The sequence below is a fragment of the Gymnodraco acuticeps genome, unplaced genomic scaffold, assembly GCF_902827175.1.
Source record: "Gymnodraco acuticeps unplaced genomic scaffold, fGymAcu1.1, whole genome shotgun sequence".
NCBI lineage: Eukaryota > Metazoa > Chordata > Actinopteri > Perciformes > Bathydraconidae > Gymnodraco > Gymnodraco acuticeps.
In genome coordinates, this window is record NW_022991513.1 from 1983059 (window position 1) to 1996964 (window position 13906).

At 38.0% G+C, this 13906-nt stretch overlaps 1 protein-coding gene across 5 annotated transcripts; it reads left to right on the forward strand.

Moving 5' to 3' along the window:
• Window positions 1–2568: 2568 nt before the first annotated feature.
• On the forward strand, window positions 2569–13897 carry znf280d (zinc finger protein 280D). 5 transcript variants are annotated; one of them, XM_034197037.1, is made up of 18 exons: window positions 2569–2837; window positions 4150–4274; window positions 4371–4576; window positions 4667–4766; window positions 4930–5160; window positions 5256–5342; window positions 5456–5544; window positions 6003–6190; window positions 8380–8537; window positions 8631–8731; window positions 8818–8964; window positions 9606–9740; window positions 9830–10047; window positions 10941–11081; window positions 11166–11234; window positions 11333–11448; window positions 11535–11559; window positions 12425–13897. In XM_034197037.1, the coding sequence occupies exons 2-18, from the start codon at window positions 4157–4159 to the stop codon at window positions 12732–12734; spliced, it is 2439 nt and encodes an 812-aa protein (XP_034052928.1). In that variant the 5' UTR covers window positions 2569–2837; window positions 4150–4156; the 3' UTR covers window positions 12735–13897. The 5 variants fall into 5 exon arrangements, with proteins under 5 accessions (XP_034052928.1, XP_034052929.1, XP_034052927.1 ...); XM_034197038.1 differs by having other exon boundaries at window positions 2570–2800; XM_034197036.1 differs by having other exon boundaries at window positions 2570–2746.
• Window positions 13898–13906: the final 9 nt, after the last annotated feature.

Genomic DNA, 13906 nt, shown 5'->3' on the forward strand with positions numbered 1-13906 from the left:
TCGAAGGTATTCGTTAAATGAATTGAGCTGCCCTACCAGAATGTATTTGTGATTGTGCGCATATTTTCACTTAAAGTGTGTTGAAAATTGAAATGTCTGATTTGGTTATTTTGTTGTTTCTACAGGTGATGACAATATTAAGCCAGAGCCTCTTTCTCTTCAGGGATGGTCAGATGGTGTTGTCCACACTTCTCAGGTGCATCAGGTGCTTTCAGTGTCCACAGTCCTGAATGATATGCAACATCAACTAACCAGATGCAGTCAGATCAACCCAACTCACAGACCTTCTCTGTACCTTTCTCTTTGCCGTGCTTTACCATACTTAAAGTTGAATAGTGTAAGGTGACCAGATTTTCTAAATTAAAACCGGGGACATTTTGAGTTTTGCGGTCAAAATCTCATTAACATATCCAATTTTCTTCACTGTTAAAGAAAAAAGGGAGACAATTCTGGTTCAATGCAATTCGAACATTTTAACTGTTGGATACAAACAAAAGGACGATAGCTCATATATGAGACTTCAAAGGTCTTTAATTTTGAAACTGCACATCAGATTGTCCAGATTCTCTCTGAGTGATTAGATGGGGTGTCCTGCTATCACCCTGCAGTGAAATAAGCATTTGATACTGGATAGTTTTTGTTTTATTCTTATCTAAAAATAGAGGGATGATAGCTCATATATGAGACTACAAAGGTCTTTTATTTTGAAACTCTACATCAGATTGTCTAGATTCTCTCTGAGTGACTAGATGGGGTGTCCTGCTATCACCCTGGAGTGAAATAAGTCTTTGATAATTTGACAGTTTTTTATTTATTCTTGTATAAAAACAGAAGGACGATAGCCCATATGAGACTACAAAGGTCTTTTATTTTGAAACTCTACATCAGATTGTCCTGATTTTCTCTGATTGACTAGATGGGGTGTCCTGCTATCACCCTGAAGTGAAATAAGTATTTGATTGACTTCGAGTGACTCTTTGATTATGGACAGTTTCCATTACATAATAATCAAAATATAGATGGACAATAGATCTAATTTGAGATTTTAAACAGCATACATTTGAAATTGTGCTCCAGAAAGTAATGTTATTTTAGGAGTGTTGTGAGATGGTGTCAACATCAATTGAAATGAGTCACCCGGTGGAAATGTCAGATATGTCTTCATAACTGTATCCTTACATTTTACATTCACTCAGTTATAATGTGGTAGTATATACGTAGTATGTTTTAAATTATTATTGATCACATTATATCGTACATATTTCTTAATTTAAGTTCCAGTATATATGAATATGTTTGGTGTGTTTTTTAGGTATATTTGTTTTTGACCGAGTAAACGCTTTTATTTTGAAGGCAGTTTTTACAGGCCTCTACCGTAATGCATAGGATATTCGCGCACCGCAATCAGACCGCAATACAACGTGCGGGCTGGCTAGACTGTGTTTTACTGGCTTGACCACAGTCTGTTTACCCAGTGTTTCCTGACATGAAACGTTTTATTTCACGTTGCTATAGGCGTATTCACACTGCGGTACTTTTCCCACAAAGGTTCATGTGAACTTAGTTCATGTGAACTCTTTTATCGCGTTCACACCAAAAAGAGCCGGTACTAAAATTAGTTCATGTGAACCTTTTTACCCCCACGAAAATCCCTGCTAGAGAGCAGGGACTTTCGTGCGGCTCTCTTGTGAGAAAAGAGCTATATTTCTGATTGGCTGGGCGGATTGCAAACCACGCCCCGTAAAACTCCCAAAAAGTTTTGTGAAGCCGCCATTTTATTATCCTCGCATTAGCATTATTAGCATTAGCATTAGCCCAGCGCAGAAACGCAGAGAGACTAACTTATGGCAACACAAAATAAAACATGGGAGCGGTGGAGATGAGGAGGTGTCGGCGTTCTGGCGATTTACTCGGAAGGCTTCAGTAGAAGCTGCTGGGAGTCCCAGCAGCTTCTACTGAAGCCAGTCCCCAACTCCGGGGACTTCCGGCCGGGGACTTTGGGCGGCAGTATACGCCGTGAAGTGGTTTGCGGCCTGCCAGTAAACCCAAAGCAGAAGAAGAACAAGTGACGTCAGCGGCTTCATTTGCCTAATCCACCCCCAGGGATTTATTCCAGTGTGAACGCGATCTGTATTTAGTTCATGCGAACTAAAGAGTTCACATGAACTAAATTCACATGAACCTTTGTGGGAAAAGTACCGCAGTGTGAAAGCGCCAAATGCGCCTTTATGTGTTTTTAACGCATATTAAAAAACGGGGACAGTTTCAAACGGGGATAATAAAATGGGGGACGTCTGGTCACCCTAATCTAGTGGCACATCAAAGCAAAGTCTGGCAGCATGTTCACCACATGGAGTCAGGGGAGTCTGTGAAGGAGATGAGACAGGTTCTCTAACTGGTTCTCTGTCTTCATCCTGACCATGCTCCCTACTAAAATAGATTTTACTTTAAAAAAGTATAAACTACTTAGTCACTTTACACCACTAGTACATATACATTACAACATACTGTATAGGCTGACACAGAGGAAGTGATGAGGAGAAAGGCGGCCGGCAATCTGATTGGTCCACACAGTCCGAGCATTTCCGGTGTCTTTGGAGAGGCGATACTTGTCCCTTCCCCTCTGTGTGATGTCCAGTAAACCCGCAGTGTCTGATACACATATCCCCCTCAGACCCACGGCTGGCGCTGAAGCTTGTATCTAGACCCGGGTCTGCGCTGAGAGCCAGAGGCCAGGGTGAGAGAGGTAGGCTGAAACACAAACTCTGAGGGCGGTCTTTGTCCCGACATCCCAGTCAATGTGAGCATGCTAACGGATCCTAGCTAGCTAATGTTTGGTGAGTTGATCGACAACTCAATGCTAGGATAGGATCAATTTAAGATGATGTGTGATGAAGTCCTGCACATCATTACTTAAACAAGGCATAATTAATCAACCCCATCGCAGACTGCAGCAGGATCACCAGGAGCAGTGGAAATCATACACGTTAGCTAGTTAGCATTAGCTACCTAGCTGCTGTAAAGAAAAGACGCTAACAACAACAGAGCAGTTCAATCTGAGCCAGCTCCGCTAACATCACTTTTATTTATGCTAAAAAAAGCTTTATGCTGTGACTGTTCAGACGTTTGAAGCAGGATATTATTGACGTTTCTAATTAATTAAAACAAATCGTATAATACATTTAGGATTTTGTTGTAAGGAGAATAATGTTAGTTAAAAAATAAACCAGCATATGTTACCGTTCTTGGTTTTATTTAATCAAATTGTACTTTATTTGACAAAAAAAAAGCTGTTGTTTTACCTGTCAAACTGAAACAAATAATGATAAAGAAGTAATAAAAGCGTTTGTTTTTATAGTGTATTTGTTTATACAGCAATGTCTAAAACAATATTTCATTTCATATTGAAAAGCATTTAGAACGTTTTGTTAAAAAATAAGCTCTTATTATGATCTAGTCAGAATAACCACAATTCATATTGCTGCCCGTGTCATATTGACTTTTGCAAATGTATTCAGTAAAGGTGTCTGCCCAAGACTAAAGGGTTTACTTTCTACTGCAGACATTATGATCCGTCATAGTAGGTAAAAGCAGCTTTATTTAAATCAGACATTTTTAATTTTATTACTCGCACCTGAGCTTTTTCCAGGTGTGACAATCAAAAAATGTATCGTCCCCCTGCCATTTGCTTAAAAAATAATTAAATGTTGAAGAAGACTGTGCCTCTCATATTAATAAATGTATAGATCCCATAACATTTGAGAATTATTACCAGGTTTTTCCATCTTGTTATAAAGCGTTCAGCTGCACCCAGGCTGTTTTTGGCACCATCTTAACCAAATTCAATTCAATTTGTGAACATCAATGCTAACTTAATGGCTTTGTAAAACTAGTGGTTTTATTTGTTCCTAAGGGCCTTTAAAAAAAAATGTTTTTTAGGTATTGTTTGTATCTTTATATGTATCATATGCTACAAGTATATCAAATAGTTATCCCAATATTTGTACCCAAGTTTTGACTTAAAATGCCCCTGAATCAAAGCTGCCTGTAAAATATATTGGGTCATTGGTTTGCCTTATTTGTCAAAACGTTAGATAATATATAGTATAGCTCAAGTTGACTAAATATGTCGTTTTTTTCCTCTTACAGCTCCACAATGTCTGAACTTTTTATGGAGTGTGTGGAGGAGGAGCTGGAGCCGTGGCAGAAACAAGCTCCTGAAGTTCACTTGATAGACGATGATGATGATGAGCCCATCTTCGTTGGAGTGCTCTGTATGTCATAGAACATTTTTAACATATTTATGTGAAGCATTACTTGCATCCAATTTTATTATTTACTTATTTTGGCTCTTTTGTTTGTTATTGCAGCTAATAACCAGAAGGAGGGTAGACCCAACCCTCCACCTCCTCAGAGTAACCGTGCAGGGAAACAGGAAGTCAAGCCTCCTGCTCCTCTGCCGGCCAGTGGCCCCTCCCCCATAATGCTGCCGTTGAGTGTGGCTGGAAATGCCGTGAATACTACAGCACCCAATCTGACAACATTGACCCCGCAGCCTCTTATCGTCAATAACCAGGTATTGTTGGTATTAAAATAATATTTGCGAATTCGATCCAATAAGCAAAAACACCTGTTAAGTGGGGATTTGTTTTGTTTTTTGTTTCAGGGCTTTATTGTCACTTCTCCGCATCTAGCAAACAGCAGTGACTTTATTGCCTCTCTTGGGAGCCAGTACCCTCCTGGGACCTCATTTACAATAGTACCAGGTAAATACAAAGTGAAATATACAACTCAGGAGTAACTTGTCTTCCCCTAATGACCAGTGATTTTATTCTGAGACTGTAATAGTAACGCCTCATTAAAGGCATTTCTATATTTAAGCTGGCGATACCGAGCGTATCAGGAGAGTTCGTCTGTTTTGTCTTCCAGCTGGTCAGCAGCATCTTTTCCAGCAGATCACCACCGCCACCGTAATGCCCGGTGCTGTCCACAGACCTCAGGTGCAACAAATCAGCAACAACGTTGTGACTTTATCCAACGTTCAGAGTCCTGCTGTTTACTCTGCACAGCCTCAACAGCTGCAACTCAACTGGTCCAACCCACAACCTCTAAAGACCTTTTCTGTGGCAGCAAATGCCCTTTACAATGACAGTAACAGAGGTATTTCTTCTTCTGATGTACCAAATAACCATGCTTTATCATACTTGCAGATCAATCAGCTGACAATAACTAAAATGTTAATGTATTTGTTTTAGGATTGCTTACAGATCAAATTTTAGTCAAGCGAGTGCTACCACCACAGCAAAAAGACAGCGTACCCAAAAAAGCCAAGTTTGAATTGGGTAAGTTTCTATACAGATTTGTAATGTCATTACTGTAGACACACCCTTTACGTTTTTCTGTTCTTTGTGGGGGTTATTAGATTCAGGAATGACATGTAAATTGTTTTTTGTAGGGTCAGTGAAAAATGGGGTATTAAAGAAACAGTGCCCAAAGTGTCGAGAAGAATTCCTCTCACAGGAGGCCCTGACGTTTCACCTGCTGGTGAGTAAAAATCTTGTGGAACCATGTCAATGAGTCAATGAGAATGTGTTAGTAAAGTATCCACTGAAAAAACGATGAACGGCTTATTATACAGATTGATTATGACCCCAGGTTAAAATTGAATGTTAGAAAAGCAAAATGTTTCTTATTATTACAACTATTTATGTTTCCTAGTGGTTTATTTTTCTAACTTGACTCAAAGATTGGATGTGATTGATAAACAAAATCCCCTCAACGTGATTTTTTGTTATTTACCAATAATTACATCACACTTTTATTTGTTTTTGCCTAGTCTATTTTCCCACCCTCATTTCAGTTTTTTGTTGTTGTTAACATAACAAACATTTAGACATCAGTAGTATTATTAAGTAAAACGTTGGATGACTCATTGAAGTGTTTTTAAATACAAATCAGACCCCAAAGCTGTCGTATTCATGTGAAACACATTGTTATTTCAGAGCTGCTGTGCAGTGTTAGAAGCTTCAGCCGAATCAGCCGTGCACATCGGTGCAAACAAGCGCATCATGCTGGTTTCCGATTTCTACTACGGTAGATCTGACGGAAATATGATGAAGAAGGATGCGCAGAAACCCAACACCACTTTCAAGTGCCAGAGCTGTTCAAAAGTTCTCAAGAACAATATCAGGTATGATCATGTTCCTTTTCTTTCTTTCAGTAAAATAACAGCGTAATATTCCATAAATAAATATGTTTTGGTTTGTCTGTGCTAAATAATCAGCAAGGGCGTAATGCAGCATTGTATGTTTGTTGTTTATGGTTTAATGCATCACTGAAAGATCAATCACTGCGTTGTTGTGGTGATACAGGTGGATTTGTATGATTTAATGTTGTTTTTTGTGTATTTTTGTGTAACACAGCTGAACTACTGATGTGAGTTTAGTTTTCACCCTCTTTTCAATAACTACATTCAGTAGTTGATATGCTCTCAGAAGCAGATTGGGACTTAAGTTTTAAAGAACTTGGTGAAAAGAGATTTGTCTTGAGCCCATAATGAAATCTGGACATCTTCGCTGCACTTCTCCTCTCAGATGGATGACAGTATCAGAGCGTTTTCCCCCATGGGCCTAAAGATGAAAAATGACTGCTAGTTTAGGTGTGTAGGAACTGCCTCGTTGATTAAATAACTTTGCTTCAGAACATTGGAAAAAAAGCCTCTGTAAGCCGCTTTTAATGGACAACCACATTTGTACTGCAACCACACTCTCAAAGCTGAGGTCATAGTTCATCCACATAAAAGTCTCTATTAGGGGAGCTGAGGCAGCAGAATCTGCAGGCTGAGAAATGGGCCTCGCCTCGACAGGGCAGCAGTGGCAGGGAGCTGAGGAGGGGAGCGCTACATCATTAGGCCAAACTGAAGTCTTTGTGTAATTGCTGAAATTATAACGGCCATTAAACATGCTTGTAAAGTGAGGTGAAAAAGAGTATGTCATATTTCTTTAAAGCCTCTGGGACTTGGAACTGCAGATAAACGGGGCATGAATATTAATGGTTTTGTTTTAAAAGGACCTAATTTAACAATATACATTAAATCGATGCAAATCTCCTGCATTTGTTGATTAAGTGGTTGTTGTTGTTGTATGTGTGGGATAATGTCACAATTGGTTGAATGAAGAGCAATTGTTATTTTAAAGCTGCAACTAGCGTATTAATTTGTAGGAAAAAATAAATATTGACTGTGAAGTAAAAACTTCTTTGCAGCAATGTTGAGCCAATCATGAAATGAGGGAAACTGGATTCGCCTGTCAATACACTGATATTTATTGAGAGACAAACGGCCGGAGGATTAACAAAGCAACTCGCACTGTTCAATGCAAGCTGCCAAAATTAACTCTAAACACAAAAGACAGAAACATCTCTATATATCTTTTAAAGGAGGGGTCTAAACAGCCCGCCTTTTCCCCTAATCGATTACCGATGAACAGACAAAGAAACTCTGTCTGAGCGGGCAGTGAAACCCCCTCATCCACACAGAAACTCATGTGAAGTTTCTCAGGTCAGCAAAGCATCAGACTAAAATATTCCTTTACATTGACTAAATGGCTATTGCGAATTGAGAGAGGCCAATGTACATTCTTTTTTATTAAATTGACAAATAATATATAAGTTTTTAAAAAAAGACACATTTTTCCTGTAAAGTAAACCGCTATTGAATTTGATGAATTTTCACATTTACAGGGAAGGTGTTTGCATCTGATATCATAACATATTGATGAAAATAACTACAGGGACAAGCAGGCTGATCATTTACGGGTTGCTTCTTAAAATGTGGTTTCAAAGGTGTGGTGTTATGCAAAATCCACGTTGTCATGTCTTTTATACATCAACATGTGTCCCCTCTGTGTAAAGAGATTCTGAAAGTTTCAGGAAAAAAGATTCTCTCTCTTTTTGTCCTGATCCATTTATATAAAAACCTCTCTGAAAATGAGCTGATCAGATTTTGGCCACTTTATGATGTCATACCGATGTTTCTTGTGTAACCATTAGCCAATCACCAACCAAGGTAACCCCCCACCCCACTCCCCCCACTTATCACCTGAATCTCCTCCTAGCGCACCATAGTGTTCTTTTTAAACCAAATATCTCTCAGAGGGGCGTGGGGAGGGGCTCCTTATTTTCATCTAAAGTAACAGACAGAGAATCAGCACTTTTGAAACAGAGGGGATTATGGGATGCTACAATGCATGATCTGTTTGGTATTTCGAGCCAAACACTAAAGAGACATCTTTGTATATAACTGAAACTTATAATATATTGATGAAAAACAGTATAATAGGGGACCTTTAATATTCAATGTGTGTTTACCCTGTCTCTCAGGTTCATGAACCACATGAAGCACCACTTGGAGCTGGAGAAGCAGAACAGTGAGAGCTGGGAAAGCTACACCACCTGCCAGCATTGCTACCGGCAGTACATGACTCCGTTCCAGCTGCAGTGCCACATCGAGAGCGCTCACAGCTCCATCGAATCCTCCAGTATGACATAAATATATATACAGCTTAATCTGATCAATCTGCTCAAATGTAGCCATTTGTAATGTTCTTTTTCTTTCCTTTAATTTTTTCTAGCAAATTGCAAGATATGTGAGCTGGCGTTTGAGTCGGAGCAGGTTCTCCTGGAACACATGAAGGACAACCACAAGCCCGGGGAAATGCCTTACATCTGCAACGTATGTCACTTTATTACCGGGATGTGATTTTAAGTTGAATGTTAGAGTATTCACTGATATTCACACTATGCTTTACTCCTTCACAGGTCTGCGATTACAGGTCGTCTTTCTTCTCAGAAGTGGAGACACATTTCCGAAGTGTCCATGATAACACCAAAGACCTGCTCTGTCCTTTCTGTCTCAAAGTTCTTAGAAGTGGTCCTCTATACATGCAACACTACATGAAACATCAGGTGAGACACTCCTTTAATGTACTCTGTTGAGAAATGTGTAAAGCCTATCCAAAGTATCATTTTGAAATACAGATTTTGAGTTATAGCTGAGACAGCAATGTGTTTTTTGCGAATTCTTAAGGCGAGGCAAGTTTATTTATATAGCACTTTTCAACACAAGGCAATTCAAAGTGCTTTACAAAAAATAAATGACATTAAGAAAATGGCATTTAAAATCAGTCATTAAAAAGAAAAGATAATAAAAGAAACATTAAAAGAAAAAATACATTGATAAAAGTTACAGTGCAGTTTAAGATATGAATAGTTCAAAGATTCTTAAGATTGTAAAAGTATTTTTGCAGGAGTTGGAAGTCGCTCTTGGTTTGTATTGGCTTCATCTCCTAGGTTGGATTGATTTGGTTGTCTGCCTTACACCGTAACGTAATAAATAAAAGGCAGGAAAACCTGTGTCTCTTCACCTAGAGGAGCAATGAATATGGAAGAGTTGGAACCAAACTAAATTCATTTCTACTCTATTAATAACAAAGAAGTTAATTTCTTACTCCCAATATTCTTCAAGTGATTCCAAATGAAAAATCTCAGCAATTAGCCTGTAGTCGCACCGCTTAATCATGTTTTTCTTTACTTTCTTTATTTTTCAGAGAAAAAAGATCCATCGCTGTGGAAAATGCAGACTGAATTTCCTCACACACAGGGAGAAACTGGATCACAAGAATAACGTCCACAAAACCTTTAAAAAACCCAAAGCTCTGGAAGGTCTTCCTCCAGGAACCAAGGTGTGACCCTACAACATGTATTTAAGATCTGTTTACTATTCTTAAAATTATACAATTGAATTTGAATGTGCATTGTGTTTTTCTTCCAGGTGACCATCCGAGCGTCCCTCACAGGAAAGGCTCCAACGCTGAACAGCTCCACTGATCCATCCAGCCTTGTTATCACCCCAGAAAGTTTCAACCAAAAAACCAAGCCTCCTGTCAGTGGATCCAAGTCCAAGTCAAACGTCTCTGCAGGAAAAGCCAAGACGAGCAAGAAGAAAGATCTCCAGTCCAACAAACACAATCTGTCGCTCAGGAACATCAGGTGAACTTCACACACAGCAGGCAGAGACATGACAGCAAGAACGACATCTTTAACAGGATTCTTTGCTTCAACAGACTGAAAAACATTTATATTGACCGCATGATTAGCGTGGCTTAAATCATTTATGATATTGATTTTTATCTCAATTGAGAATTTAAATAAATATAATCTCAATAATGATAAAAATGCTATCGGTTAAATCTATTTTTTGTGTATAGTGTCTTTTGTCAGATATATTTCTCTCAAAATAAGAGTGCAGGGAGTTAGAGACAGGGTCTTATAATGTGTGTACCTTTAACATGATATCAACTTTTTAATTATTTTATTATGACACACCTATATTAGCAACAATTTAAACATTATGAGAACGTTTTAGCACTACAATCCCTTCCCAATAAAATTGTAATCCTTAGCATGTCCATCTTAATCATTAAGATTAAGAACACTAATTTAGGGCCCCACCTCCTGGTCATTCATGACAGGGATTAATAGGTGTTATTAAAGCATAGGAATACACAAAGGAGCTAATGACATTTTTAATTAATTTTCCTGACTGTTATCATTAGGCTGGCTAAAAATAATATAGAGTATAGCGATTATTCCTTTTCCTTAAACTAATGAGTGGAATATTTGGCTAATTGCGCTCAGTAATCAAAAACAATATGCCATCTTAAGTCACATAATGACCCATAAGATCACAAGATAAAATATGTAGCTGAAGAATTTAGAGAACCTGCAGACCTCTCATAAATAACAAAGTAAATTGATTTGTTCATCTGCTTCAATAAACCAACTGTGACATCCTAACAGCTATTCTAGTAATTGTCTGTCTCGTCCATGCTTGAATATATTTGTGTTTTGTTCTCTCTTTTTTTTTAATGCCCACATTTCAGAGTCGATGGAGGACAATTCACGTGCATCGAGTGCAACACACAAGTGGACCACTTCTTTTCTCATTTCCCAATGATTTCAAATTGCGGTGCGTGCAAATATCGGACGAGTTGCAAAGTCGCCATTGGGAATCATATGATAAGGTGAGAGAAAAACCTTACCTTATGTTTAACACAGTGTTTTTATCTGATTAATCGTTTAACATATTTGTCTTTCCTCTTTGTTAGATTTCATAGTACCATAACCAAAAACAGATTCTTGAAAATGAATCACAAGAAGGCTTCATCGGCTTCAAAGTAAGTACGCTTCATAAAGTCTGTACTGCATTCAACATTAAATACAGAGTGTTTTCTGTTTGAAATTAAACATCACATACGGTTTGTTTATTCCCCAGAATAACCCTGGTCTGTCTGAACTGCGACCTCCTCGTGGACGCAACAGGCGGTGACCTGATGACCAGACATTTAACTGACAGACCAAATCACATATGCAAAGTCATTCAGGAAAAGGGTACGTTTTCTTTCCACCTATAACGCCTGACTCATGGCTCGTGTGTGACACGTTTCTTGAAAGGTTGTCCTTTGTTTTTAACCCAGCAGATATCAAAGCCAAAGGTCGAGTGTGAGTAGAAACTACTACCCACTTTACATCTTGTCGTTCGATTATCTCTAATCTATAAATCATAACACAACAAATGTTGAAGACCAATTAACATTTACTAAAATCTAAAACCCGCTGGAATAAAATTGCATGTTTTTCTTCTGCTTTTGCTACAAATCTGGTCTGTAAATCACATGTTGTGTGGTCTGATTGAAGGGAAAGTCCAGAACTAGAAGTGCTTTGTTTTACAACATTGCTCCCTGTCTTTTCACTAACCGTATGAAACTCTTCTGCTTTTTATCTGTGATTAAAAAACTTGTTTTTATACAGCCAATAAATTGTTTAATTTGAAACAATATTTCCTGCAGGCAGTGGTGCTTGTTGGACTAATAGCCAGTCCATTATTGGTATAAAGACACATTTCTTCAACAACAAAAAGATGTTCCAAAGTCAATAAACAGAAGAATATATTCACCAACTATTACTATAATTGTTTAAGATTTTTTTTTTTAAAGCAAAAATGTATAAAATAAAATATGCTGTTTTTAGCCTCTCAAAAAATGTACATTTCCTGCTTTTCTCAGTTTAATAATGTGTCTTAAGGTGGATATCTTTGGGTTTTGGACTGTCAAAAAAAGACCCTTAAAGACATCACCTGTGCTTTGACAGATTAAACGATAATGGAAATATGTGTTGATTACAGCCCTTTACATCATTGTAACCTCTTTGGTTTTAATAATGATAGAGTGCTTGCTAACACATTTTCACTACCGCTGTTTCATAAGTTTTGTTAGCAGTGTGTTTTGCTTAAAAAGTGAAGATAGCATATTGCTGCATGTAAATCTAAAGGATGCTTTTAAAATGATGTCCTCTTCCTTTCCTGCAGCCATCTCTTTTTGAGGCAGCCAGCAAAAACGTTCTATCTCTTGACGACGGTGCCTGTTTTAACACCAAAGGAAATGGACTTGAAAGTGGTTGCCACTGTGGATAGACCAGAGCCGATTGTACCAGCAGGTGATGGCGAAAAAGCTTCCACAGAAATCAGTGTGGTTGAAGGTTCCTCTGAAGGACACTTGTTGCTGCCCGCTGTATCGTCTTCCTGTGCATCAGAGTCAGTGTGTAACTCTGAGAGCCTGAAAGAAAGTGAGCAGCTCCCTGAGCATGAGACGAGGGAACAACCAACCAAATCAGAATGAACCTCTACAACGAACACCATTCACATGTATAGCTAGGTATTTCATTAAGAGTCCATCAGTCAGTCCTTGGCATTGTTTTCTTTATATAGAAAAATATGAAAATGGTGCTTTGCTGCTGGTATTTTCCACCATTCCCCTCTAGGTTCATGTGTTACGCAAAGTCCAATCCAACAACGAAAATATAAATAGATCTTTTGTTAAAATACTATTTCCTAAAAGGATGTTGAGTATTTTAGTATTTTTTTAATAGAAAAATACAATAATTAAAGTCTTCTTTGTTGCTCTAAAAGCCATATAATAAAGTATTGTCATTCTTAACATCAATAACGTTGATGATTGTGGCTCACCTTTTTAAGGACAGTTAAGATTATTTATGGTTTGCTTGGTCGAGAAAAAGGACTACATTGTCAGATGACAACTGATTGTGAAACTCACTCAGTGGCAGATGCTCAAGTTGTTTCTGGGGATTTATTCATACAATTTCAATTCTGTCTTCCCATCAAAATAATTAATACTAAAATGTTTGAATGCCTTTTTCTGGACAGAGAAACGTGTGTCAACAGTCAGACAATTGTTTTTAAGAAATATATCGGACATGTATAGAAATGTCTAGCTTGAGATGTTATTCCCTTAGAAAAATCCTGTTGGAAATATATCAGATAATTAAGAAATGGTAGGGGGTATAGTGTGAAAAAGTAACCACAACTGTGTGAGGATTGAGCAGAATAATGTGAATACCATTAATTTGTTGTCTTACTTTTAAATGATGTGAAAGTGCCAGCTTGTGAAAGAAAGGTGAACATGTTGTTTTTTGTGGAGGTACTCAGCATGACACATTTATGTTACAGCTGCCTGTTGATGGAGGATTCATTGTATTTTGCATCAACAGTTTAAAAAAAAGTCCCTGTAGCTCTGGATAACCTGTTCACTTTGACTCAATATTTCAAGTTATTTCATAGGTTTTTAAAAAGGGTTTTCACTTGTATATACAGAATCTGTGGAGGACGTCTGTAAATGCATCTTTGTCTACGATGGCACTGTAAATGTATTCCAGAGTTTTTGACATTTGTTTGAATATATTGTGTTCACCGAGAGAGCTAAAACCCCTGGGTTTGGTCTAATGCTTCCCTGTTCTTTATGTAAATACAGTTTTAATACAAAAAGTCTGACGT